Source organism: Accipiter gentilis, chromosome 12, assembly GCF_929443795.1.
Source record: "Accipiter gentilis chromosome 12, bAccGen1.1, whole genome shotgun sequence".
NCBI lineage: Eukaryota > Metazoa > Chordata > Aves > Accipitriformes > Accipitridae > Astur > Astur gentilis.
In genome coordinates, this window is record NC_064891.1 from 9,136,290 (window position 1) to 9,164,106 (window position 27,817).

The 27,817-nt window shown below is 52.2% G+C and overlaps 1 protein-coding gene and 1 long non-coding RNA gene across 2 annotated transcripts; one reads left to right on the forward strand and one right to left on the reverse strand.

Annotated features, from left to right (window-relative positions):
* The first annotated feature begins 1,785 nt into the window (after positions 1-1,785).
* Positions 1,786-15,085, forward strand: PARM1 (prostate androgen-regulated mucin-like protein 1). The gene is made up of 4 exons (XM_049815382.1): positions 1,786-1,907; positions 12,695-13,390; positions 14,147-14,225; positions 14,816-15,085. Exons 1-4 carry the CDS (start codon positions 1,856-1,858, stop codon positions 14,898-14,900), a joined length of 912 nt encoding a protein of 303 aa, XP_049671339.1. The 5' UTR covers positions 1,786-1,855; the 3' UTR covers positions 14,901-15,085.
* On the reverse strand, positions 5,049-26,946 carry LOC126044950 (uncharacterized). The gene is made up of 3 exons (XR_007507837.1): positions 26,491-26,946; positions 25,664-25,744; positions 5,049-11,319 (listed from the first exon to the last, which is right to left on the reverse strand). It is a non-coding gene; the product is annotated as an uncharacterized LOC126044950 (long non-coding RNA).
* Between the last annotated feature and the right edge of the window lie 871 nt (positions 26,947-27,817).

Sequence of the window (27,817 nt, forward strand, 5' to 3'; positions counted from 1 at the left end):
AAAAGGGACCTCTCGCTGGCCATATGTCCTCTGCTCTTACTGTCGCTATGATTATCACACCTTTCCTGAGGGAGGCCCAGGGACCTGTGTGGCCAGGCAGATGTCACCCCAGATGTGGCCCGGCAGAGCTGGCCATGCCACGGTGACCAGGCAAGGGTGGCCCTGCAGATGAGACCAGGCAGAGGTGGCCAGACAGTTGAGACCAGGCAGAAGTGACCAGACAGAGGTGGCCCTGCCGAGGTGACGATTTTGATGAGTCCAGGCAGAGGTGGCCAAGCAGAGGTGGCCACGCTGATGAGACCAGGCAAGGGTTGATCAGGCAGATGTGACCATACAGAGGTGACCGGGCAGATGTGGCCCTACTGAGGTGGCCATGCAGAGGTGACCATGCCGATGAGAGCAGGCAGAGGTGGCCTGCAGATGGCAGCTGGAGCCCAAGGACGGTGCTGGGGCATTCAAGACTTCCTACAGCCCAGACCTTTGCACCCCAGCACCCAGCTCAGGCGTGGGGTTTGCACCCAATGTCATGATGGGAAGCGGCGGCCGAGCCTAGCCCTTCCCTCTCCTCCTGCCTGCGGAAACGTGCAGCACCTTCTGCAAAAGGAAGTCAAAAAAAGGATGGGAGACAGGCAGCAGCAAAATTATCAAGCAGTTCTCATGGCACCAAGTTCCTGCAGTGATAAGAGAGTTATTTTTCCTCCTCCCAAGCGGAGGAAAATTTTCAAGGAGAGCGGAGATGCTGATGGCGCCTGACGTATGGCAAAGCAGCTGGCATGCTGGCTGCTCCAGAAAAGCCAGCTGACTTGGATTTTGTGTCCTGCTGTTTTAGGCCCGGAGCCAGGATCCGTCCCGAGAAAACACCGCACAATGCAACAGAATAGATGGCTGCGTAACCCCAGTTAAAGATAGCTCGGCCACGGCCATGGTTCGATGACATCCTTTTCTGTAGCAAGCGTGCGAAAGCCCACAGAAGATGAGTTCAGCCTGAAAACATTTTGCCTGCGGCAAAGCGCTTTCCAGAAGTAAAGAGATAAAACCCACGGTACTCGCACCTCCCGCTGCGCCGCAGGTGTCTCCTGGCTGAGTCCTTTGGGCACCGGGAGCTGCATTTTGGGAGTTGTTCATGCTGCGGCAAGGCAGGGCCCTGGCTGCCTGGCTCTGACCTGGCTCCCCTTGATACACATACCCGGGGTGTCCCCCCAACACGGGCCCTGGACCCCCCCCAGATGTGACAGATGATGCCCAGCAGCGGGGCAGGAGAGGGCCTCTACCCCGTGTCCCCCCCCCCCGAGGGAAGAGGGATGCCCTGGCAAGGCGCACCCAGCGTTTATTTCTTTAAAAGCATAAGTTATATTCACGCACCCAGCATTTATTTCTTTAAAAGTAGAAAATATATTCAGGCAGAGCACCGGCGGGGAAGGAGAGGGACAAGGGGCAGTGCCATAGCCCACCCCGAGTGCCCGCCCGATGCCGCCAGCTGGGACAAGAGCACCGCATGCCCGGTGCGTGATGCTTGGGACTGGGTCTTGACACGCTCCTCAGCACCCAGTACCACTGCTGGCTACCCAGTACTACGTCCCAGAGCAGGATGCCCGTGCCCAGTACGAACCGCCCGGCCCCCTACAACTGGTCCCCGGTCCCCAGCTCTACTGATGTCCGGTACCCAGCTGCCGGTTCCCTCCATCCTACACCCGGTGCTCCATCCCGGAGGTCCCCGGTACCGGCAGGTGCCGCTGTGCGCCCGGCGCTGGAGGCGGCCAGGGGGAGGCGGCGGCGGGGGCCGGACCGGGGCGGCGGGGAAGCGGGGCTGAGCTGTACGTCCCTCCCCGCCGTGGCTGCCACCGCCGCCGGCACCATGGGCTGCTGCTGCCGCCTCCTCCTCTCCCTCCTCCTCCTCCTCCCGGCAGGTAAGTGCTCGCTGCCGGACCGGGTTGAGGGGTTACCGGGGAGGGTGGTGGTGGGGGTAGCACCGGGGACCTCCGGTACCGGGCTGGGAGAGATGCGATAGGGGCGGGAAAGGCAGCCCCTACCTCCCGCAGTTGCTTTGAAGGAGCTTTTATCGCTCGCCCCGGCCTTGAGCGGAGGCTCCAGCACACCCAGCACCTGGCACTTTCCCCCACCAGCTAAAGGCATCTCCCTCTGCCCCCCCTCGAAGCAATATCAACCTCCCCATTTCACTAAAACACCCGATTTGGCATCTTTCCACCCCGCTAAAACGGTCAGAGGAGACAGTTCAGTTCCTGGCCAGTGCGACAGCAAGCACTTTCGAATGACGGCACGCACAGGTTATCCCTCCGTCCAGGCTGGGTTTTTTGAATAAAGAACACCGAGAGCTGCTTGCTCAGAAACATGAAAAACACACTTGCATAACCGAGTGATGGGGATGCGCACAAGGAGAAATACATCGGGCAAAACTGCTGTTATTAAATTGCTGTCGGTGTGCAGCAGAGCGGCGCGAGGGGACAAGGCTAAGGGAGGTTTTGAGCTCCCTGCGAAAGCCTGCAGCCAGCAGCCATATCCCCAAAACAGCAACTGGGGAGGCCACGTCTGCAGGAGCCGCAAACCATCATCCTGGACCACATCGGCTTGTGGGAGATCTTCCCCTGTTAAGTGCCCCCACTAGCACAAGAAGAGGGAGAGCTGGCTAAATCCTTCTCCTCGTAAAGGGGGAGTTTGCCAACAAGCTCTCGTTTCTGTACTTTCCAAGCAAGTGTGTTTGGGAAGGATGGGGATGAACCTACATTTTGCTCTGCAGGGATGCCGCTCGCCTACCTTTGTGGGCTTCTGCCTGGCCCCGATTCGGCCACCGCCTTGGCAAGCCCACTCGAAAGCGGCCAGCCGCTGCTGGGAGTCAGCCCTCGGCCGCTTTGGGGTTGAGAGGCGGGTTTTTCCCAGCACCCAGGCCAAACCCAAAGCTGTTCCCACGACCATCCCTCTCTAAAGCACCAACGCCAGTGAGGCTTGGCAGAGGTACGGGGAAAGATTTCCCTGGAGTACGGTCCCGTGGCTCTCGGGCTGCTCCCAAGCACCCCCAAAGCCCCAAATCTTTCAGACGCTTTCTATGAGTTTTTTGTGCCCATAGAAATAATACTTAATATATATATTTATTACCCACGAGAAAACAAAAAGCATGACGTAAATATGCTTCGAGCTCATTCTTCAGGACTTAGTGATAGCGAGGACGTCACTGGGCAGGAGCAAAATAAGATTGGGCTTTGCCTGGCCACATAATGAAATAATAGCATCTTGCATAAGGAAGTTTTTATCCTATTATTACTTTTTACACTGGATGTAAATTCAAACCTGCTTTGCTTTCCTGACATGATGCCCAGCCCCATAAGAACACCAAGCCTGCTTTCCCCTTTAGCAATTCACCCTGCTCCCCAGCTGAGACATTTTAAAGTACCTGCAAGAGGCAGCTTTCAGCTTCAAAGGCTTTGGGTGCTTCTGCAAGGAGCCTCTGGGGAGGAAAAGCTGCTTTTTGGGGGTCTCGCAGCTGCTTTGAGCTGCCATGGAGGAGAAAAAGCTTTGAGCTCTCCTGGCCCCCGCTATCCCGTGTGCGAGCTGAAGGACAGGGAGGATGGGTAGTTAATTATCCCCTCTCTCAGCCCAAACGAACAAGCAACAGCTTCGGCCTCTAATACCAGAGAATGCTCAGAAATTCCTCTGCTGAACCCCATCGTTTCCCCTCCTGGGCAAGGCTGGGATGGGGCTGCTGCATGTTGAAAGCTGCACCTAGAAGCAGTAATTAGCAGCTAGACAGGAAAAATTATTTAGCTGGTGTGTTGTCAGTTGGGCAGAGCTGCTGTCTGCAACACGCCTGGCCGGCTCGAGAGCCATATCCAAGATATTTGCCTGCAAAAATGTATTGTGAGGGGGACCGAGCCCAGCTGCATGGGCAGACAGGTAGGTCCGCCTGCCAGCCTCGCAGCCCAAAGAGCTGACACATGTAACATCCCAGGGAAATAAGCACAGCGCCACATATATTTGCCTCTTTCAAAAACATAACATTCAATATCTAAAGTATTTTTTATTTAAATCAAGCAAAAATCATTTTAGAAAGAGCTGGTGCTGTAAACTACTGCTCTTAATGAGGGCAAAGCTCACCAAGAAGAAAACTTCCCACACTGCCCAGCAGCCTCATTATGTCCAGCAATCAGCTAAAGCCACCGTGTGAGGTGACAGCCTGCCAACACCCCCCAAGAGGGACGCAGGGCCCTGCCAGCCAGGGGTTCTCCAGGAACACAGAGGCTTTCCACCCCAGGTCCTCATCAGATACCTCTGGCTGCATGGGTTGACCGGTAGCCGCGGGTTGCTTTGGCACTCTCAGAAGGAAAAAAAAAAACCCTCTGGAGTCTTCTTCTTCACCTTCTTTTCTGCTATAATTTCACTGCAACTTCAGGAGCCAGTGCTTCGGGAGTTGAATAATTAAGCCCCACTTAGCATTGCAGGGCAGGGGGAAACATCACGTTTTCTTCGCATGGAGGGTGGTGCGGCCACCCAGCTCTGCGGCTGCTGTGGATGGGGGGGGGGGGGGGTTGTTGTGCAACCAACAGCCCTTGCTGCTGTTCGGTTTGGACATTAGGGCAGATGATGGCCCGAGCACTTGGACACCCACCCCAGGCAAGAAAGGAGCTGGTCATAGGGAATGTGCAGGCAACCATCTTTATTTTACAAGTTGCCATTTTCATTTTTAGCTGGGAAAAGCAGAGACCACAGGATGGTGAAGCTGTCTGCCTGGTTCCCTGAGAGCAATTTGCCCACAAGAGCTTTCCTCAGGGTCTGAAACGCATGCAAGAGCGAGCCAGGCCCCCGTGTTAACTCTTTCCCCCCATGCAATGGAGAAGAGCAGCTGCTGCTCCCAATCCAGGCCATAACCCACCAGCCAGCTGAAGAACTCGCTTGGAGCCCCTTCTTGCCCAAAGCCCCCAACTTTATGTGTTGGGCCACGTGGATTTCGCTCTTGCCTTTTGCAAAAGGTGGGCCACGCATCTACAAGAGATGCTGGTAAAACCCCTAAGTCCAGGGAGGTGGATTCCAATGGGTTTGCTCAGCAGCAGCCCCTGGGGGGGCTACGTCCTCAAGGAGGGCTGCCAAGGGACATCCCCAAGGTGCCCTGGCCAGCTGCGTGTTTGGGACAGCCTCTCCCCCAGGGATGGGGCTTCTGGATGGTGAGGGACACAGACACAGCACATTGATTTCCATTGCGTAACTCTTTCTCTTTGCTACGGAAAGCTTCAGGCTTTGGAGCAATTAGACTTAAACCACTTAATGACCACGCAGCAGAAGAAAACTAATAATGCAGGAAGTCAGCTCGGCTCAGCAGTAAATGAGAGCAACTGCAGATTTATTTGATCCGATGGCCTTGGCTCCTTTATGGAGTTATTTGATAGCTTTGCCTTTTACCTCTTGATGTTTCTGTCCCCCCGCTTTCTCACTTGGTTTCCTCCTCCTCCTCTCACAACTGGTTTTATACCATTGCCAACACAACCTAGCATTGAAAAGAAAGGTGATATAGCAGGAGACGAGCTGGCAGCAAGGAAGCAGCACACGACCCAGGGGTGCTCAGCACCCCGCTGCTGTTGGCATTATAGGTCACCGGCAGGCACATGCAGTGCTGGAGCTTTGCTACAGACCTGGAGAGCCACCGTGTTGGCCCTGGTTTCCTCACTGGAGCTCAACGGCAGCCAGAGATGTCCCCAAGAGTTACCATTTCCCAGTACCAACCCAGCTGGGTGCTCCCTCTGGGATGGCACGGGAAGCTTGTTGGGTTTGAGACAGAACTCAGACCCTGCAGAGCTGCTCCCGGATCACCCCGTCATCCTTATTTCTTGGGGATAAGAAGGCAGGGCTCTGCAACAGTGCCCTACAAGAGCAGAGCCAAGTTCAAAGCCCAAGGCAACCACCACATCCTCCTTCTTCCTTCTCCCAAGCTTAATCAGACCCTTGCTTACAGCAGATGGGGCCCTCCAACCAGAGGACAGCGGAATGAACGCCACCAAAGCCCAAATTACACAGTGACAGGGAAGGCGAGGCAGCTCAGTGCTGAACAGCTTGAAAAACAAGTTGAACCCAAAGACAAGTTGAACCCAAAGCAAAAACCATTTTTATTTTGTTTTAGCCACCGCAAGGAGACCTTTTGCCGTGCACAGCTAGATGCTACCAGTTTTATAGCCAAGAAGCAATAGCACAATCAAAGTTACACCTGAGCATGAGCAAAGGGGAAGGGAACTGCAGAAAACCAGCACAAGGTATGGGAATCCCCAGCCACAGAAACCAAAGCCAAGCTAACAAGGTCATGAACAGGAAGTCCTCACCCTATATTTAAAAATAAATTGTTTTACTGCTCTGCGTCATTTAACCTGGTAATAAACCAATGCATGCTGCAGGACCAGAGGAGTTAGGGCTGCTCTAACATCGTTACCTGGTGAGAACCAGCATAATATAGGACCCACAGAAGATCAAAGAAGATTGGGCACTGCCAAATACATCACCCAGCATGAGCCATACCAACTTACCTTGGCTTTTAAGTTCCAGTTGCTCCCCTGAAAAAGTTCAAAGAAGAATTCTCCCCTGTACATGTACTTTCCCTCACCGGTACCATAATTTACAATTAATTATCCATAATATTTTTCTTATATTCTCAACAATACTATACAGAAAGGACACAACTCCAGATACTAGGTTTTATATCAGAGCCCCCCACTGTGCTAGTAGCACCTAATCACCCCGACAAGCCTTACCTGGAACCCCCCACCCACGTGCCCTCTGCCCATTGGGCCAAGACCTCCATTTAAACTTGGGCTCAGGTCCTAGCTCCTTGTCTCTGATGTGTGGTGGGTGTATGTGTCTATGGTGTTGGGTAGGGTTTGGATCCGTGCTGTGCATAGGTTATCTTTATCCTGTTTTTTTTGGGGGGGGGTGGGGCTGATGTTCTGATTCTGCTTCTAATTGTTTTCTCTGTTGACCCCAAACTTAATGTATCTCCTTGTCTTGAGCAGAGGATGGGGTTGTATCAGCATCCTTCTTTGCCTACTCAGGATAAGTCTTGCGGGTAAATAGTGAGTTTATTATGGACTTTTGCCTTAAAAAAAAAAAGTACAGTGCTTAGATATTGTCTTGGTTGATATTTTTGTTAGTGCCTGCCCCAGAAGCAGTTGCTGAGCCGGCAACATAAGTGGTACCCAACCTTGCTACACAAGCACAGTATGTTGTGGGTGCCCAACAGACCTCCTTGTTGCGGTGGCTTATTCTTCTTCCATCGTTACATTTCTCGTTCAGAAAGGGTGGCTAGATTCCTTGTGTAACTGCAGTCAGGACAAGCTGCTGAGAGGGAGAAGAAATAATATCGATGTTATAGAAACTTATATTATCCGTAGGGACTTGGCTGCTAGAGGATCATCACCTACTGCAGCTGTGGTACGGGTGCCTTAGTTAATTCAGGCTGAGAGCAGGCGTGTGATGTGTTGGTTAGGTCATGTGGACCTTCTGGTGGTTACATCAGATGTGATGAGTCATGAAGCAAAGCTCGTTAAAAGCTCCATCTCTGCCTTATCAGTAGATATTTGTTTGCTGTGGCATGGCTGCTCCAATCTGATGTCATTCAGTTGGGCTGGAGATGTTCTCTTGTTTTTTATGCTGCGTTTCAGCTGGCAGAACAATTTTAAAAGCTTGCTGCAATTGCTTCTGGAGTGCCTGAAAGATGCATTGCTGGAGAGGCTGCCAGGTCAGGCAGCTGTTTCCCAAGCAGAGCACAGAAATGTTCAGCTTCTGCAAGGGTGAGACCTCTACCTTTGTTTGGCTTGCAGAAGCCAGGAGAACAGCATGAAAATAGGAGAGGGAGATGGTCCATCAGGTGGACAGTTCCTTGGGTTGGCAGGTGGTTAGGGTTAATATTCCTTAAGAGCAAGATAGTACAATTATAGGGATTTGGGTTTTTCTTCTCTTGGCTGTTTCCTATACTCTTAGGGGAGACAACCTGGAAAAAGGATCTTTCCAAGTGGTTACCTTGTCCTGGCAGTTCCCTGCTTGCCTCTGCTCTGAACTGGATTCTAGTAGGGTAGTCAACTGCCTTAAGTGGATTAGATGGGCAAATTCCTCAGGGCTGAACTATGCTTGGCATCCTTTGATAGCTAACATCTTTCAGTCCTTCTGACAATCCTTGTTTGAGTTTTTTTTTAGCCTTTGAAATCATGTGGTCCTAAAAGAAGTTTTCTAGTGTTTTTTTGTCCCTTATTCCAGGGCACTGCTCTGGTTCCTTCTGACAGCTGCAGCTCCTACAGACCACGTATCGGAAAAACAAGGAAACCCCCACCTTGGCTGTTATTTTCCTTTTTAGATGTGTTGGTAGAGGACTGGGCTTGCAGACGAGCTGGTTCCTCTTCTGGCCCACGCACCTGCGGGGCAGGCTGTCCGTGACCTGGGTGCAGTGGCATGAAGACATGTGGACCTACCAGGCAAGGGGCTCCTCAGCCAGGTCCTTTTTTGTCCCCTCATCCTAACCCGATTCAGAAGCAGCCTGCATTGCCTCTGGGATCCTGGCTGGGCTTTTCCTGCAGTGCAAAGGGGCACAGCCTGTGCGTGAGGGGGTGATGTGCTGTGGGCGAGAGCTGGACCCCAGGGCAAGTTGCCTGGTCCCGAATAACCCGATAGAAGTTGATGGGTCGGGGGAACAAGAGGATAGTAGAGGGCTGGCACAGGTGGGGTTTGCGAGCAGACATGAATGCAGCATTATCGATCTGGAAACCAAAGCTTGGCTGGCAATGACTGTGTGGGAGCAGGGGGAGATGGGGAAAACCAGGGCTGAGCTGAGCAGCGTGCTGCCTTTGGCTGTGCTTGATCTCCTGGGAAAAGTCCCTGTGACTTGTGACCTGCTTGGCTGGGAGCGCTCAGCCAGCAGCCAAGGATTGTTCCTGCATCCAGTTTTGGCTCATCCTCTGAGTTTATACCCCTTAGATATTATCAGAAACTTCCTGAGTCATCCTGGGTAGCAGTATCGCCAGCTTTTTGAGGTCCCTATAGGTTTGCCTCCAAAGTTCAAGCAGCGGGGGACACTGGGGTGGCTTTGCAGAGAGGTGGTAAGCTGCCTGTGTCCAAGAGACTGGAAGCATCTATGTTTACAGAGAAGTAATAAACTTTCAAGGTGCTACCAGCCCTGGGAGCGTCTTGCTGCGCTTGATGTAACAGCAACATGTTGTGCTATGGGCTGCAGAAGCGGTCTTGCTACACGTTGGAGAAGTTGCACATCTGAACTGCCGCGGTGTGATGGACGAAGGCTTATTTTACAGAAATACAGATGTTGAACTCTGACCTGACTCGGTCCAGGTTTGTCAGCACTTCCAGCACCCTCTGCTACCACGTGGCAGCCGATTTCTGCCCTGGCTTAGCCACCTCCAGCGCAGACCTCTTAAAACAGCGGATGAGCTTTCTGCTCAGGGCATGCAGGAGCTGCAAGCTGCTCCGGCGATGCAATGTCAGGTCCTTCAGGCAGCGTAGCGGAGGTTGAGGGGTTTGCTGTTGCAATAGCACTTGCGATGATGATGCCTTGCATCACCGCTGGTGGGGGAGGCTGACTTGGTGTCCGTGTAGCTTGTGAGTGTGGGGAAATAATCCAATTATCTGTAATCAGAAGCACAGGTGCAGGGAGGCTGGTGGGGCTGGGGCAGAGCATGCTGGGCCAGAGTACTTGGGTTCTTTGCTTTTGCCTTTACATCAACTTGTATCGCTGATATGCCTTTCCACCTGTGCATTTCTAAAGCAGACCCTCTGCTCTCTGGCAAAGACCTTGTCTCCTCTTGCATAAGCCTCAGGATGGCTGCACGCTGTTAAATCCTTGAGAGAGACCATGTTGGTCAATGCTCCTCGTGAATCCACCCGGGGATTTCATGTCCCACCTTTAGCCGTGAAAACCAGCGGACTGTGCTCTGCCGGAGTTGTGGCTGATGGCACCTTCAGCTCTTGCTACGTGGAAAGTTGTGGACTAACAGTACCTGCTAGAAATGGCACTCTCACCTTCTTTCCCTTAAAAAAGGAGATGTGGTTTCGGTGGCCTCCCTTCTTTGTACTCTACCACCTGCCCCCAAAGTGAGGGTGTTGGGAAGACCATATGGGGATGCTTCAACCCAATCAAGAAAGGGCAAGGGGTGGTGGTGGTGTGGGTAGCAGTTTAAAAGCAAAAAGGGCACAAATCAACCCCTTGAACATCAATATCAACATGTTGAAGAGGCAGGTTCTTGCAGCTTGTTTCTGGCCACTGAAAGCGATGTACCAAATGGTTTTGGACCCTAACAGATGTTGCTGCAGGTGCTTTGCAGGTCCCACCACACTGGCACAAGACCTGCCTGTGCTGTAGGGGACCCGGCACTTGCTGCCTGCGGCACATCAGTGTGGCAAGCTATGCAAGGGGATGGAGCAGCACAGGGAATATTTGGTTTTATGGTGTTGCAGTGCCTGAACTGAGCAAGGGAAGGGAGCCACCAGCTTCTGCAGGAGGAGGGGACAGGAGGAGTGGGGACCCACTGGGTTTGTTGGATGGGGCCAAAGCTGTGGGCAGGCTTTGTCCTGGTGAGATGCTGCAGGTGAAGGCAAGCTGTGAAAACCAGTGCATTCATCTGAACTAATGGCTTCTAAGCTCAGGATTATCACAGTAACGCAGCTCAAGTTTGCATGCCAGTAACTCCCAGGTATTAACCAGGAAGCCTGAGATGTAGAGGTCTTGGGATGAGGAGAGGTCAGAGTGCCCTGTTGACAGCAGAAGCTTTGCAAAGCTGTGGAAAGCTGAGAAGGAGGTGGGATGCCTGGGTGCTTCCCTGCTGCTGTGGTTGAGCTGGGTGTGGAAACCATTGGTAACCAGACTCCAGCTTGTCATCCATCTCCTCTCCCTTATCTTATCAGCCTTGCACCTCAGCAGACCGAGAGCCTGAGGAAGGTGAAAGCTCGCAGACATCTCTAAGTGCCTGTCCCTGGGAGAAGAGCACCCATGGCCTCGGTCCCACTTCCCAGACCCTCCTGCTTGGGAAATGGGGCTCGTCACAGGGGTATCTACAGTGCCAGGAAAAAAAATTTTGGGTCAAGTGTGTCAGGGACTTGTGCTCCTAAATGAAACCATGCCCCAGAGCTGGCTTTAAATCCCTGGCCAAGCACATGTTTGCAGTTTCTAGACAGAAAATACCTTCATGAAAGGTGTGCTACGTACCCAGCGCTTGCTACAGTGAGCTGGAGGTCCTTAGCTGAGACATCCCTTCTGCTGTCCTCCACTGAAGGTGTGGAGGTTGAGTGAAGCTGTATTAGACACCTGCAGCCTTCTGTTTGTACTGATGGCTGAAAACACCCAAAAACATGGTTAGTGAGTCCCTGCTCGCCAGAGTTGCATCCCACCATTTTTATACACAGATGTTAAGCGTTTCCATCTCTCCTTCAGCATGAGGTGCTGTCTGTGCACTGGGAGACTTCTGTCTCTCCTGGGTGCTCAGCGGTGAGGGGTATTGCTGAAGGAACCCTGTGTTGCACAGCCCCTGCTCCCAAATTTGAGTCCTTCCCAAGCCAGTGTTTCTTGGCGCAGCTTTATGTGCAATAAGAGTTGTATAGTGGGCCAGCAACAGCTCTGTGCTGTCCAAAACACATATCTGGTGTAGGTTGTGTCCTTTCTCGCTACCTTGGGTGTCACCTGCACGGGTGGTATTTCAGTTTGACTTTGGGGTGGAGAGCGGATTTGGCTGTGGTGGCTGACAACATCTCCTTAGGGGATGGCGTGGTGATGGGGAGGAGAGCCTTATGTGCCTACCAGCGATGCCCAGCCATGTATGATCTGCAAGCTCCTGCTCATGAAGAACTACCATCATGGTTGTCTGTGCTCTCACTGCTATTGTTTCCCCCTTAGATAAGCACCAAGCTCCTGTCACCGGAGCTGAGGTGGGAGTTTGGCTTCAGGATTCCCACAAAATCAGCATTTTGCTGAGGTTTTTTATTTTGTCCTCCACACTCATATAATAATTAGTTCATTGTGGGTTGTTTGTACCAGAGCAAGTTCTTGTTCTTCCCAGTGCTGGGCTTGGGATGCTCTGGGGGTGTAAATAAATGAATAGATGGGAATAAACATCCCTCCCGATGTCGCTTAGTTTTGGCATGCTCTTCCCTTGGCCTCACTGTGCCGAGGGAGCTAGCTGCTAGCGCTGGCCCAGTGCTGAGCTTAGCCCTGGCGAGTCGAAAGGAGGAGGAGGGGAGAAAGCCCCAGCAGTCTCCTGGTGGGGATAGAGGAAAAAATGACTCATCTTCAGGCTAAGAAATGGAGACAAATGAATGAATGCACAAGGAAATGGGGGGAGAGGAGATAGAAGGGTCTTGTGTTATCATTCCCAGCTGCGTGGCGGTTGCTGCTGAGGAGGAGCTTGCTCCCCTGCTGCTTTGCTGGCTGCTGGGAGAAGATGCTGGGAGGATGGAGCATTTGGGGATGGGGGGGGGGATCCCAACCTTGTGGAAAAATGGTGCCAACCCACGCTGGGGCAACTGATCTGGTTTAAACCTCACCTCTAGCTATGCAGGGGTATCTCCCATCTGTTTATTTTAGATGGCTCTCAGCATTTTAAAAACAATAAAGTTATTTCCAGCTTCATTCCCAAACCCTTTAATGTTCACCCAAACACCAGGTTGCCCCAAGGATTTCCCCGTTATTAATACTTCTTTGTCTCACTCCTAGGGCTGGGCGATGACTCCACAGCATTGCCCCTCGCCCCTCCCAGCCCTTCCTTCCCCTCGGAGGCGACCCCAGCAGGGCCGGGCTCCAGGGACGCGGCTGTCCCCGTGCCAGCTCCTGGCCAGGCCTCGCTGCCGACGTCCACGGGACCTGCCGGAGACGGGGTGTCCTCCGGGCCGGCGGAAGGGGATGGCCACAATGCCACCACCACGGCGGCACTGTCCCCTCCTCCTTCCTCCGTCACTGTGAGCACTGTCACCATAGCAGAGAGCTTGTCCATAGCCGCCAACCCCAGCTCAGTGCCACCAACCTTGGAGACAGCCCCAGGTCTTCGGACAGCAAATACTGCCAGCTTGGCAAGAGGCACGATGGATTTGGGGGCAGCTCCCAGCCCCACGGGTATACCTGCATCATCATCCTCATCCTCCTCCCTTGCCACCAGCCACCTGTACTCATCCCCCGCGACAGTCTTGTCCCCAACGCCCGTCCTCATGAGCCCTGGCACCACACAGCCACCGACGCTGACCAAGGATGTCCCTTCGCTGGGGACTCAGGCCATGGCATCAAGCCTGGCCGCGGAGCCAACGTCCCCACCAGTGACTGCGACAAGCCCCACTGCAGCCGAGGCCATGGCCGCCAACAAAACCACCCTTTCCACCGGAGTCACGATGGAAGAGGTCCCGCGCGCCTTGAGCGCAGGTGAGTACCGCTGCTCTCCGTATGTGTATGTAGCTATAAGGTCAACCTCAAGGTGCTTAGATAAGAGGGGCAGAGCCCCCAGGTTGGAAGGGAAGAGGGGGTCAACTTTCTGCGAGCAGCATTCAGCAAAAGCTGAGCTTTCCTGGAGGAGTCTATGTCATCTGCTCCGCCAACAGAGACAAGGAGTTGTAGATACCAAACCTCATTTGCCCAGAGATGTGAATAAAATCCTTAGTTGCGAATTTGACTCGAAACACTTAAAGATGAGAGGAAACAAGTGCCTGGGTGGTGGGGGCAGCCTGACTTAAGAAGACAGTTTTTCTTCTCCCTCCTGGAGAGCTCACTAAGCTGACACTAGCTTTCACCTGTACTCTTCTGCAAGCTCAGATAGCTTAAAAGCACTTCATAAGGCCAGAAAAGGGAGGGATCTGGATCATTTTCTAGCCTTGGCTCAGCACTAAGTGCTGCCTGGTGCTGGGAGGAGCATCAAGGATCAAGTCCATAGTCCTCAAGCAAAGCCCAGCTGTGTTTTATCCCAAATCCACCTGCCTTGCCTCTACGGGAAGGAGGCCATTGCAAAAATACAGATGTGCCCAGCATCCTCCACAGGAGCTTTGGGAAGCGGTGAGGGAATGTTCCCCCCCACCAGAGATGGCTGGCACGGGTGTATCGGTAACAACCGGGGTGCGGGCTGAGTGCTACGGGACTGGGACTTGGGAAGGCTGAGCGCTGCCCTTTCTGATGGACTTTCCACAGGAAGCATCGTGGCCATAACCATGACGGTCATCGTGGTGGTGGTGCTGGTTTTCGGGGCAGCGGCGTACCTCAAGATCAGGTAAGGCTGTTTTCGGGGTGCCCCCCCCCCCAAGGCTGCAGCCCCTCTCACCAGCGCAAGGGTGATGCTCAGGGGCGAAGCCCTGGGGAGATGCTGTCCCCAAGCCCAGCAGGGGTGACGTGCAGTCTCTGGTCCTAGCCAGCACTGCTGCATTTTCTCCCACGTCTATATTAAAAAAGCAGAGTTTTTCTTCCTTGATTTACAACAGCCTCACTCAAATGCTGGAGACGCTGTTCAGCATAGTCATAACCAGTAATTATCCCTAGGGCAAGCTGCTGCCACGGGTCTTGCCGTGACTTAGACAATAAACAGCAGCACGGCCCAGCGCTCGGCATCTGTAATGAGGCTTTGCTGACAACTGAGTCGAGCAAAGGTCTTGTTTTAATTCCCTGGCATGTCCCAGTCTGGTTCAACAGGGGCAAAATCCTGCCTGCGCTTATTTTCTCTCCTGGTGCTTCCTGCTGAAATATCCCAAAGCTCAACCTAGTGAGGACTCGCATGCATTTTTATTTTTTTTTTCCCCACGGTAAAATAACTGATAAACCACCAAAGCAATCGGTAATGCTAGGCGGCTTGCTTTCCCCTGGCAGGCACTCCTCCTACGGCAGGCTTTTGGATGACCACGACTACGGCTCCTGGGGCAACTACAACAACCCTCTCTATGACGACTCCTAGCAGGGACAAGGAAAAAAAAAAAAAAAAAATTAAAAAATCCTTAATTTATAAGTGCTTCTGCAGCAGAACATCCGCTGTCGAGTAGATGCCCAGGCGCTGAGCCACCACCGCGGGCAGGATTACAGTGGGTCCAGCGGATGACAGGCAACCGGTAGGCGGGTGCACGGCGCCCACAATAAACCTGAATTTTGGCCTTTGCGTAGGAAACTCTGGGTCCTGGGGCACGTCGGCCACTTGGTTTGTAGGCAAGGGAACCCAGGTTCCCCAGGGGTAAGGGATGGGGGGAGGTAAAAGGAGAGGATGGAGGTTCAGCCAGCACCGTGGCATCCTTTGCAATGTTGCTGCCCCATGGCTCGGGGGACACGCACACACGGGGGCTGCTGAGCCAGAGCCAGCAGCGGACAGGGGGTCTCCCATGCTTTCACATGCCCCTTCCTCCAAAATCACCTCCCTGCATCGCCCTGCTGTGAAATCCTTCACCTTGCCTCGCCAGGGACCACGAGCAGTTACAGGGCAGCTCCATCACCACTCCCTTTCTCTTCCTGCAGGTGCTTCTGTGCAGGAGCTTGTCATTTCAGTTTTTTTCCATTTATTTGTGGGTTTTTTCTCCCCCAAACACAGGCTGGGAGCCCATGGGAAGGTGCATTGACCACCCACGCTCCTGGGCCAAGAGGTGGCCCATTTCACACACGTGGGTGCTTGCTCCACAGTTTTATTTTTAATCCTCGAAAAACTTGGCTGCTAAAATACAACAAAGTGGTTTTTTTTTAATCCCCAAGTTATGCATTCAGCTACTAGCGTGCAAAGCCAGGGGGTGGCCGATGGCAGGGCTGGTTTGGGGAGGGGATGCTCACCCCAGCCCACATCCTCTCATTCGGCCACTTCTACCTCTGGCTAAATCCCCTGGCAGTGAAAAGCAAAGCCCTTGGCTCGCATGAGCGTGATAAATAAATCAACACTAAACGATGCTGCAAAGGTTTGGGGCATCCCAGCAGGCCCCCAGAGCTGGTCACCATCACCCCAAAGATTGTAGATCAGCCTCTTCCCAGGGACCCTCAGCGAGATAGCAGCATGACCGAGTTTCTGGAGGAGTTTTGGGAAAGGCAGCAGCACCCCTGGGCAGGTAGAGATGTGCCCGTTTGCAGCAGTTTATGTCCCTGCTTTTAATTACTGTTTTCTTGCATGGAGAGGGCATGGAGTTCATCAGGGTATCCTCCAAGATACCTCCTCACTGAAGCCCTGAAGCAGGAGACAATTTGCTGCTATAGGGAGGGCAGCTAAGAAGAAGCCGCCATTCCCTATGAGACGTAAACAGACGAGGCAGGAGGTGCCATCTCACCCGAAACACAGGCGTTGGTTTGCTTCAGTTTAATCGGTGTCAGCGGCGCAGGCTGGGAAACAGGCTCTGCTGTTCGCCCCAGCTGCTAAACAAAGCGTCCTGGGGAACATCAAAGCTCGGGGTGTTTGCATGATTGCTTCCCACAACAGATGCATCATCTCTTGATTTTCATCAAGCCAGCGTAATAAACGCGGCCAGCACTGTAACAGCCACCTGAAAAGGTCAGGAGAAATAAGGACATCTCCTCCAGCTCCGCTTCCCCAAAGGAAATGCAATCGTTATGCATTTTCCTTTTCCTTCCTAGCCTTTTTTAGCCTCTTCAGTGGCCTGTTCTTTCATCTTCTTTTTTATATTACACCTTCTTTTTTTATTTTAGCATTAGTCCAGTGGCTAAAACCTGGCTCAACAGCAAGACTTCAGTGTGGAATTTGCTGGTACTAAGCCTACCTGCTAAGGTGCGGATACCGAGCTCTTCCTCACCCTCTTTTAGTTCAAATGGGGTAGAAAAAGAGAATAAAGCAGTGATCGGTCACTGCAACTTCAAACCGCAGCCAGCCCAGGAAACTGTTGGGGCTGGGAGCACACATGAGGCAAGATTTCTGGTAGGACTGCTCTGTATTCCATCTCTGTCCTGGGACAGCATCCTGCCAGCCGCTAGCTATTCCCACCAGGCTCTGGAAAGATGGGATGCATTTAGGGAGGCAGGGGAGGAGAGGGGAACGCGATGCCAAGGTGGGAAGCACAGCGGCAGTGCAGGCTCCGAGGATGCTCAGGACGAGGAAAACTCCCTTCACCTTTTTGGCAGCCAAGAAGTAGTGAATTAGGCCACCTCAGCTAAGAAAAAACACAAACTAAGTAAAAAAAATCCCACCCTTCTCTTGAAATACATTGAACCATGCGGTGCTGCACTCACCCTCCCTGAAACCACACAGAAAAGGCTCTCCCTCACCCCTGCCAGCAAAAAGTCCCCCATTGGAGAGTTTGTCTGCTTTGCTTAGCTTTAAAACCCCTCCTGAGCTACAGTCAGTATGGTCCAGCAACAGCAAAGAGCAGGCATTAAAAAAACCCCAAGCTATTAAAAAAATCACTCACTCTGCTCAAATGGTCCTGCTCAAATAAATGAGGGAATAAAGGGAAAGGAAAACCCATCACCTTCACTTAAAAAAAATATAATCCCCAGGGGAATAAATTCCTTTCTCTCGAAGGAGAACAGAAATTGAGTGTCATCTTCTGCAGGACACTGTGAGTTTTTAGGAGGAAGGCTTGGACAAGAAATTAAACCAAACCTTATCAGCGTGGGCTGATTTCACACGCAAATTCACACGTCATCTCTGCATCAGCGGCGAAAACCAGAGACACTGTCTCATCCCCAGCACAACCGAGTTGTGGGTCTGCAAGGCTAGCACTTGGGGTCCACTCTCCTACTCAACCCTGCACTTTGATGATTAAAATGAATTAATCTCTCTTGCCTACAATGGAAGGAAGAGGCTGTACGTATTTTTAGGGATATCCTGGCGTGAAAGGGGATTCCTTGCTTCCCACAAAAGCCTGGGACCAGAAGCCATCACCAGTGCCTTTTCTTTGCTCCGTGGCATGGTTTAAGCAGCAAGGCAAAGCCTCTGCCCTAAAGCACTCACCTAACAGGTAAGATAAAGAAGAAAGGATGGACATCCCACCTCCTGACACAGCTCAAGCCTCCCAGCCCATCACCCGGGCCTCAGGCCTGTCGAAAGAGAAGGCATGCCCCACTGGAGACCCTCAGTGGGTTGCCCTCTCTCCTGCAGCCAGCCATGAGCCTTTCTAAAGACATTTACACAGCACCTGAGCTTCAGCTTTATTTCCCCCTCTAGTGAAAAAGGGCTTCTTACAAAACCGCTTCTATTTTTTAATAGCGCTCACTGCTGCGGGTAGAGAAGGCACTGTGAGGCTGTTACCCCCCGACTACAAGCAGCAAATCGTAAATGAATATATCACATTTGTTCCCGTAGTTTGGAAACAGAGCTGAAAACAGCAGGCTGGGTTATGTGCTGTGGTACCACCCCCGCGACTCAGAGCATCCTCCTTAAAATGAAAGGGGTAAGCGAAGCTGAGCCAGGCTTCCAGTTTGGGGCCAAAACCAGCTGGGGAAGGGCTTGCCAGGTTGGGTACCGCAAGATACACCCCATAAAGCTCCAAGGCATCGCTGGGTGAAATCCAGCATCGGCCTCGGATAAAAGCTACGGGCTGCAGAGGAGGGGACCGGGACTGAAGTGCAGAGATGCCCTGACTGCCCGCATGAGGGTGGTGCAAGTCAGCCCTCTGCACTGCCACAGGGATGTTAAATACGTCGCTTTGCAGAGTAAAGAGCTGGGTGTTATTTCAGCTAACCCCACGTAAAGCCCAGAGCTCTCCCCAAGCCTCTGCAAGGCACACTGGCCACTCCACTGAACTCAAACAGACCCATCACAGCCCGCCCACCCAGAAACACGCGGCTAAATTCAGCTCCCTGCTGAATTTGGGGACTTCAGGGGTATCAGGAGATCGGGTCTGCTGGAAAAAGAATGCTGTGCAGGCAACTCCGAGATGAGGCGGAGGAAGCCGGTGCCAACAGCGCACCAAAGGGCTTTCCTGGGTGACCCACGCCACAGATACACCAGACTTCCCATTCCATTTATTCATAATGCATCCACCCTGCGACACCAATTATGCATTTATGTCTACAGCACTGTATGCCAGCAAGGGCCAAGGCGCAAGACAGCCTGAAAAATAACAGATACACTTGCCAAGTGGAAAAAGCATTTTATTATGGGGGATAATGCCCTCAAAGGGACAATGCCTGTGTTCAAGGTGATGGCTGCAAACACCCCTCTCATCTTCCACCTCAGACCTTCCAGTTTACGCAGGGATTTCTGTCCTCCCACACTACTATGGCAGAGAAGGGGGGAAAAAACCAGCTAGGACATGCCCTAAAAATAGACTTTCTTTTATTCTTCTCTTTTTTAAAAAAGATGAGGAAAACTCTCTGCCATCAGCTTGTTTTATTTACAAAAATAGCAACCCCCCATTTTTCCCAAAGGCTTCCCACCTCCCTGCCTTTGGCTCGATTTCATCACAGGGATATTTTATTTATATAGAAAAAATAGTTCACATAACTCTGTGCAGAACATCCCATTCCCCTGGCCTTTCAGGAAGCAGCAGAGTCTGGCAGCAGCGCTGCAGATGACATGATCCCTCTCCAGGTCTCCTGCCTTGCCCGCACCGGAGAGCCGGCAGGCTGCTTTCACCACCACTTCCAGGCTCCGTCCAGCCTCACTCTTTGTGCTTTCGTTTGGCTTATTTGTGAATATGCTAATATCTCATCGACATGTTTCCAAGTGCCATCTTCTCAGACTCTTGGTGGAATCAATGAAGTATTAACGACTTCTTAGCAGAGATGGCTCTTGGTTGCAGCCTCCAGGAGCAACAATGCTCAGGGGATGGAGTAGGTGATTGGTGACAGCCAACACGGCTTCGCTAAGGGCAAATTGTGCCTGACAAATTTGGTGGCTTTCTACAACGGGGTTACAGCGTTGGTGAATAAGGGAAGAGCAACTAATATCAGCTACCTGGACTCGTGCAAAGCATTTGACAGTCCCACATGACATCCCTGTCTCTAAATTGGAGACATATGGATCTGACGGATGGACCCCTCGGTGAATAAGGACCCGCTCTCGTGAGACCCCCACCTGGAGTACCGTGTTCAGCTCTGGAGCTGCCAACATAAGAAGGACATGGACCTGTTGGAGCGGGTCCAGAGGAGGATCATGAAGCTGATCAGAGGGCTGGAGCACCTCTCCTATGAAGAGAGTTGGGGTTGTTCAGCCTGGAAAAGAGAAGGCTCTGGGGAGACCTTAGAACAGCCTGCCAGTACCCAAAGGGAACCTGCAAAAAAGCTGGAGAGGGACTTTTTCCAAGGGCATGTAGTGATAGGACAGGGCCTAATGGCTTTAAACTGAAAGAGGGTAGATTTAGATTAGATGCAAGGAAGAAATTCTTCCCTGTGAGGGTGGTGAGGCACCAGCACAGGTTGCTCAGAGAGGTTGTGGATGCCCCATCCCTGGAAGTGTTTAAGGCCAAGTTGGATGGGACTTTGAGCAACCTGGACTAGCAGAAGGTGTCCCTGCCCACGGTAGGGGGGTTGGAACTAGATGATCTTTAAGGTCCCTTCCAACGCAAATCATTCTATGAATCTATGATAAGTAATTACCCCCCAGGTGAGAGCAGAGGACATAAAGCACCCAGCAGCTCAGAACACAACTGAAGGCATCACCTTGTCTTTGCACCACATGTTCCTACAGCTACAGCCTCCAACAACAGTCACTTCCACCAAAAGCCCACCAGAAAGTTTGCAACATGAGGACCAAACGTCACCAAATTTGTTTCTGTAGCCTGTTTAGCACACGTTGCCGGATTGCTGTCATCTTCAGGTGCCACTCTTATTCAAAAGTCACTTCTCAAGCACCAGGCAGCTCAAGGAAGCCCTCTCCTTTAGCTCCCACAGCTCACAACTACCTCCAGTAAAACTACTTGGCCTTCAGCCCATCCAGCTTGTCTTCCTGGATGCTACAGAAAGATCTGTGCATTTTTATTTTTAGCCCTTTATTTTATTTATCAGCCAAGAGCAGCCTCAGGCACTCAACGCAAGCTAAGACTCAGCTGGGGAGGTCTTCTGCTCCCCATTGCCCCAGCACATCCAGGGCAGGGTGAATGTCTGAGCTTTGGCAAGCAAACAGCAGCTCTGCCTGGGTCAAGGGACACAACCAAGAGCCATCAGCTTCTGGTGGGACTTCACCCTTGGGTAAGCAACCTCCCAAGGGCATACTGGAGCCCACCCACCATCCTGCCACCTCCCCGGCTCCCAAAAGCCACTACTGCTTGACAGCAGCTACAGCCAGCCAGGAGCTCCAGGTGTGTAATTTCTTATTCTATTTTGCCAACAAAGCTTCTTGCAAGCACAACCAGAAAAATAAGTGTTGAAGGCCTAACCATTTCTCACAAGTCCTCAGAAAATCCATTATTTTGCAATTATTTCACAGGTTTAAAAAGTTTTCTTTTTTTCCACAGAGCACCCAGACTTCTTCCACCCACCATATCCCATCTGCTCAGCTGGGCAGCAGCTGTATTACAGGGACCTGGACTTATAACTCCATCAGCCCTGAGGGACTCCTGTCCTCAAAAGCTGTAGGAGATGAGTGAGAGGAGGGAAGTGGTGGGGCCAGCACCCCAAGGTCCCCCTGAGGCTCTGCTCCAGCCTCCACCACCCAGACCGGAGCCAGCTCCTTGCAAAAGATGCGGGTGCCAGAGAGCAACTATTTCATGACAGGGTAAAGTGACAAGTTAAAGCCCCACGTGCAAACTCCCCCCCAATTCCAACTAGGACCATCAAGGAGAAAAAGCAAGAAAATCACCTTGTTTCCAGTGCAGAGGTCCCAACACACCCCTGGGCTAAGCCAGCCCTGCTTGGAGCTGGAGAGGCAGATGCTCTGCTAGCCCTCCAAGTTATAAATAGCACGACATGACAAGCCTTTCCCTAATTGCGTTCCTTCCAGTTGGAAAGGAAAAACAGTTTCTCTGCAGCCAGGCAGCGGCAAGACATCAGCCTCGGCCCCGGGGAAGCCAGGGCTCTTCTGCTGCGGTACAGGGGTTTTTAAGCATGCACAAGCAAGGAGGAACCTGCACAGCTTCAGGAAAAGGTCTTCTCCCACCCAAGAGGCAGGAGGCAGCAGCAGAGCACTCCCTGCCTTTCTCCCAGCCCTCCTAGGGATGCAGATTGAAAACACACACTGCTGCTGCTTCAGTAGAGCTTAGGGTTGAGTCTCACAGCCACTGCCACCAGCTGAGCATCCATCAGCTCTAGGGTACCACCCCAGCACCCCTCTGGCTCCAGTCTTGCACCGGCACCCCCATCCCTGGGCACACAGCCAGCTTGAGAAGAGTCCATGGGAGGGGAAGGCTATACACTTCCCCCACAAATGATGTTATTGGACCCAAGGCCATCAGACCACACTTGTCTGCTTTCTGCCAGCAAGCCAAAAACCACACCAGAGTCATTACACCCATTCTTCCAGCCCAAAATTGGGGATCCCCTTTCCTCTCTGCTCCTGAGCCATCACCCTGCACCTTCCCGGGGAGGTGGAGGGCTCAGCCGAGCCCCCCGGTCCTGCATTGCTCTGTTCATTGGCTTAACAAGTCCCTCTCCCGAGTTTTGCATACTTTGGCAGGCTCTGGCTTTATTAATAGCTCCGCTGACCTTGCTTGTGCCTGCGGCCCTTGCGTCTGCTGGATCACTACATTTTTCCCACAAGGCAGTGATAATCGCATCTGCTCCTAATTTTGCCCTACGCCGACAAGCGAGGGCAGGCAGCGTGGGAGCTCGCTGCCGTGCCCTGCGGCGGCGTGTCATGTTAGGGGTACGAGCCTGACGTGTGGCTGGGGAGAACCTCCCGTTGACTCATGAGGTTCAGAAAGGACCCCCTTGCTTTCTAAACTCCCTCTCAGAGAGGAGTCTAGGTGTAGCCACAAGGTCCAGCGTAGGTGGAGCTAGGTCCAGTCTTAGTCTCAGGCTTGGTCAACAGCTTACGTCTAAAGGATTGCACGTATAGCCACTTATCAAAGTCAACGTTTGCCTGTCAGAGCCTTCTCAAAGGCTTTCACTGAAACAGCTTCGCAAAGTTGAAAAGATACATAATTTATTAAGGCAACAGATATAACAAGTTCAGCGACAGATATAACAAGTTCGGAATTGCCATTAGTAAATACGCTTACTGCAAAAATTGAGCTCGAGTTAATAGTTCAGCGCTTTTGTTAGAGATGCTTTCCCTGGTAACATTTGACATTGTTGGAGGTGCAAATCTTACCAAAGAGGCATTCCTGCTTGGGGAGGAGAGAGGTCCGGGCTTGTTGACCCGTCCAGTAGTTGGAGTTCTCATCCTCAAAATGGAGGATTCTAGAGCCCAAATTTATGCTCTTGCAAGTCTAAGTCAATTATCATGTGCTGATTGGCCCTTAGCAAGGCTTGCAGTTTGCAAGTTCTGTGGGGCCCACTGAGTCAGTATGGGGGCCAGGGAACCCAGTGCAGATTTATGAGTCCTTCTAGCTTTACTAAAGCAACATCAGGCTGTGAGACCTTCATGTCACCTCAGGTGTCGCTCAGCAGCTTTAGACCACGCCATCTTATCTTGCAAGATAAGCAAACCCCGCTACTCCCTGACGGCGCACAGTGATTTCTGCATTCAGCACCAACAAGCCCAGGCAAATCTGGGGTCCCATATTATGGACAGCTTTGCAACAGCTCCCCTTCGCCAGTGGGCGAGCCCTGGCTGAGCCACCACACTGCCTTCATCCCAGGACCACTGCATCCCTCTGATCCAAGCATCCTTCCCACTCCCAGCAGCGCACGGCAGCTTGGGGACATCCAAACTCAGGCAGCACATGGTAGGATGGAGGTCAGTGGCACCATACCCGACCCAGGGAAGCACCCAAGATCAATACCATGTCTCTTCCCTTGATGCCAGCCCACAGCAAGGATGGAAAGCAGCACCAGCTCACCCTTATACAAATCGGGGGTCTGACTGCCCCACAGCCTGCCCTGCATCCCTCGTCCAGAGGCCGAGCAGACCCTGCTGCTCCATCGAAGCAGAGGGGCCAGGATGCAGGCACCAGCCACCCCAGATGCTCCAGTCCCTGAGAGGACGGGACTGAACCCCAGGGACATGGCAATGAAGCCCACTTTGCACAACAGCACTGCTCATGTGCTGCTATACAGGACACTCCCCCCAAAAGGAGACCATATCCAGCATCTCCACGGGACAGGGCAGCAAACTCAGTGCGGCACCTCTTCCATCCCATATAACAGCTCCCTGCCTGTCTTTATCCACTACATTTTATCTTTATCACTTTAGAAGCCCATCCATTTTTCTGCTGCGCAATGCAATTTATTTCCCTGGCAAAGGGAGTTAAGGGCTTGGTGCCAAGCTAAATGCAGGATAGAGCAGTTTAGCTGGTGGCATCGGGTTCCCCAGCTGCCCCCCTCACTTTGCAGAGGCAAACACCAAAATCATAAAAGCAAAAGATCAAAATCAGCTGGATCCCCCTCCCAAGATCATTTTCCTTCTCAACCCAATGCAAAAGCCCTGCTGGGGAGGGAGCTGTTCTTCCAAAGCTCAGCTCAACTAAGGGTTTTCTTTCGGCCTGCTCTTGTAGTTGGAACATGAATAGGAATATTTCCAGCTGGGATAAAGTTAGCTTACCATTTAGTATCAAACCTGCTTGGTTCCGGACTTGACCAGCACAGTTTTACAATTAGCAACATAGCCAAAGGCTACTTCGCCATCGAGTTTTCCAAAGTTGGCTTCCCAGCTGCACCACGATATTATTTATCAGTTAAACAAACTGACAGTACTTTTGCAGGAAAAAAAACCCCCAAACACCCACAGTACAAACAGGAAACAATTTGCTGGTAATGAACAGAGTGCTCTGGAAACGATAGCTGCAAGATGCATAGAAATTCAGCGTCAACCTTGGCAAGCCACAAGCCTGTGCTGTCCCCCTGTGCTCCCCAGCAGCACTACCCACTGTACGTATATCCTTCAGCCCTAACCGATCCACTCCTCCGTTAGCTGTCCCCACCTGCATTTGCAAGGCCATGACCTCAGCAGCAGTCCTGGAATAGTGTATTTCTTGAAATATATATTTCATGGAGTTAATAAACAAGTTGCTGCATCTGTTTCTCCCTCACAGCTGCTTGCAGGGAGAATTTGCCTGCTCTGGTTTTTGTTTTTTAATTAAGGCTGGATTGCTGCTTCTAGCTGCCCCCAGCAGCAATCATCTGCCGGCTGAAGAGGTTTACGTCCTGCATGGCCCGCTGTCATCAGCAGCGCTTAGGCTTTCATGACCACAGTGCTCATCTTGGAGGGACAAGGCCTGCCAGAAGGAACCATGAGATCTACTGGACCCGGTGGGATAACAGCATCCTTGCCCAAAGGCTCACCAGCACTGGTGTTGGGGCAGCAATGCAGCCCCCGATTAGGGTGGGCAAACCCTTCCCAAAGAGATGGTGTGGACCACCAGCCTCCATTTCTCCACCTGCCAGCGCAAAACCTTAGAGACATGTAAAAGTCAAGTCACTGCCCATGTCCTCCGCCTCCAGCAGCACTTTAGACGTACTCAACATCTCACCATCTTCTGAAGGCAATGGCTGCCAGGTGCTATGAAGCCAGGCTCGAGCCCCATCCACAAAGGGAGCACAGATAGTACCTACAACATCCCTGTGTCATCATGCAAGACTTGCTTGTAAGGAACCCAAAAGAGTGTTTTATCACTGGGTTACAGAGCAGCAGAAGGTGGGGGCACCTCTGCCATCAAGCCAGAGCACCCATCACCTAGCTGGGGATACTGCCACGCTCACCTGCAGAGACAGCCTGCCCTGGTTTCGGAGCCCACGATGAATAGCTCTCCAGCCTTCTTCAGAGCATCCATTCACTAGTAGCTTTTTAATAGAAGGAGGAATTTATCGTTTGTTCCTTTTCCTAGCTGTGTTGTATGCCCTCCGCACATCTCCATGCCACCTCTGCTTCTCCAGCCACCACCCAATTCCCAGCCCCTGCTACCAGCACTGCCTATGGAAATGGTGTCTAACCCAGTATTTGCCATCAGTGAGCTTCTCAAGCGTCAACTAACTGTGCTCAAGGGATTTTTTTCCTCCGCTTTGGGAGAAGGACTAGAACTGCTTTAATAATACAGGAAAACAACATTCCTCAGATTCTTCTCAAAGACATCATTTGACATCACATATTTATCCCATTTACAATTCATTTAACCCTGCATGTCCTTTTAAAGCCAGAGGGAAGTGACTTCTCAAGCAGTAACACTCAAAGCAAGAAAAGTACCTCGAAAACATCAAGCGTCAGCTGAACTTTTTTTATCCTGCTTCTGGGCAGCCAAAACCACCGTGTCAAGCTGCTGGCAGTCACCACCAGGCTGGAGCTGTTTGGCCAACAGTAACCTCCAAGCAAGACCCAGTGCCGCAGAGTAGCGGTGATGGTGGGACGAGCTCTGCTGGCATCAGGTACCCAAATTCCCCTGCACACCCAGAGCTGCTGCTTCCTCCCCATTAAAAAAAATACTCTGCATGGCCCCGTTGCCTGAGCTGGGTATCTCCCTACAAGACCACAAAGCTCTGAGATGACAACTCCTTCAGGCTGATACGAGCCCCACTGGCCCTCAAGGGCTTACCTAGGAGCAGGTCTCCATCCAGGGAGGGTAGTGAAGCCACCAGGTGACAGCACACATTTGGAGGGTGCTCCAAAGCTGCAGGGAGTCTTGCTGGCAGCTTCAACGGAGGAACCAAAAATGTCATCCACAAGCAAGAGGAGAGTCCTTCTTATCACCTACAGGAACTTAAAGTCAAGCAAGGATGTCAGCACCATGGGAACACCACGCTCAATAGACCCGTGGCAGCAGGGATTCACGGTCCCATAGTCAAACCAGCCCTTTCCTCAGGCTGTGTCCCCTCGGAGAGATGCTCCCCAGAATGTCCATCCCCAAACCCCACTCATGCAAGGATGGCTGAAGACAGCAAGGAGCCCAAACAAGCTGCTTCTGCACTTGAACTTCTGGAGACAAGAAAGTACCCCCAGCTTCCCTCATTTAACAGCAGCCCCCAGGGGGAAACCACCACTTGGTGCCCAGCATAGCTCCCCCCCTGCACCCCCCCAAACCCCATTTTTTCTTAGAAACACCCCCAAAGGCAGGGAAATGCTCCAGCAGACTTACTTGCTCCCTCACCAAACATCCTACTCACCCCCCAGCACAGCCCGCAGACTATTTAAGGGGTCTGTATGAGCTGATGCAGCCCACCTGGCCCCACACATGGTTCCCCACCATGGAACTCATCCCAATTGCCATACAGGGTGGAAAAAGCCAGCCTCAACCCACACCGCCCGCTCTGCCAACAACTTTCCCCCGTAACACAGTTCAGATGGGGCAGATTTGGGGTGGGAGAGCAGAGACATGGGCTGGGACCTGAAGAAACTGGGTTTTGGCAGCTGTTCTGCTCACTGGGATGACACAAACTGCTCTGGTTTCACTTTTAATGGGGCCTCTCCTCAGCACAGAGGCATGCTTAATTTACTGGTCACCCGTAAAACAGTGCTGTGAAGGAATAAGGAGACAAAGTGTTGTGCCGCCCCGGGCTCTTGCCAGAGAGGTTCAGCAAGGCAGGAGGGGCTCCGATATATTGGATTTAAGTATTTGTGCAAAAAAATTTAAAGCATCTCCCATCTCAACGGTAAGTAGCACAACCTCCCTGCAGAGGAACAGAAGCAGAGTGTGGGTAACCGATGGTTGGTGTGACACTGCAGCAGAAGTCGGGTCCAATCTGCTGCTTGCAGCCAGTCCCACCGCAGCAGGCTACTGCCGCCGGCATTTTGGCTACCTCGGAGGATGGCGAGATCCTCCGGGCCTGATCCAGCACCTGACCACCTGCACAGCAGAAACATTAGGACTGCTTTTTTCATAATAGAGACCCAGTGGTCATGCATCCAGACATCTAACCCTCCTT

What these genes read in the sequence shown, in the direction of transcription:
- PARM1 (XM_049815382.1), top strand. Translation starts at nt 1,856, where the DNA reads ATGGGCTGCTGCTGCCGCCTCCTCCTCTCCCTCCTCCTCCTCCTCCCG. An exon ending in CCCGCGCGCCTTGAGCGCAG is followed by an intron (nt 13,391 to 14,146) that starts GTGAGTACCGCT and finishes GACTTTCCACAG; the next exon opens with GAAGCATCGTGGCCATAACC. An exon ending in GCGGCGTACCTCAAGATCAG is followed by an intron (nt 14,226 to 14,815) that starts GTAAGGCTGTTT and finishes TTCCCCTGGCAG; the next exon opens with GCACTCCTCCTACGGCAGGC.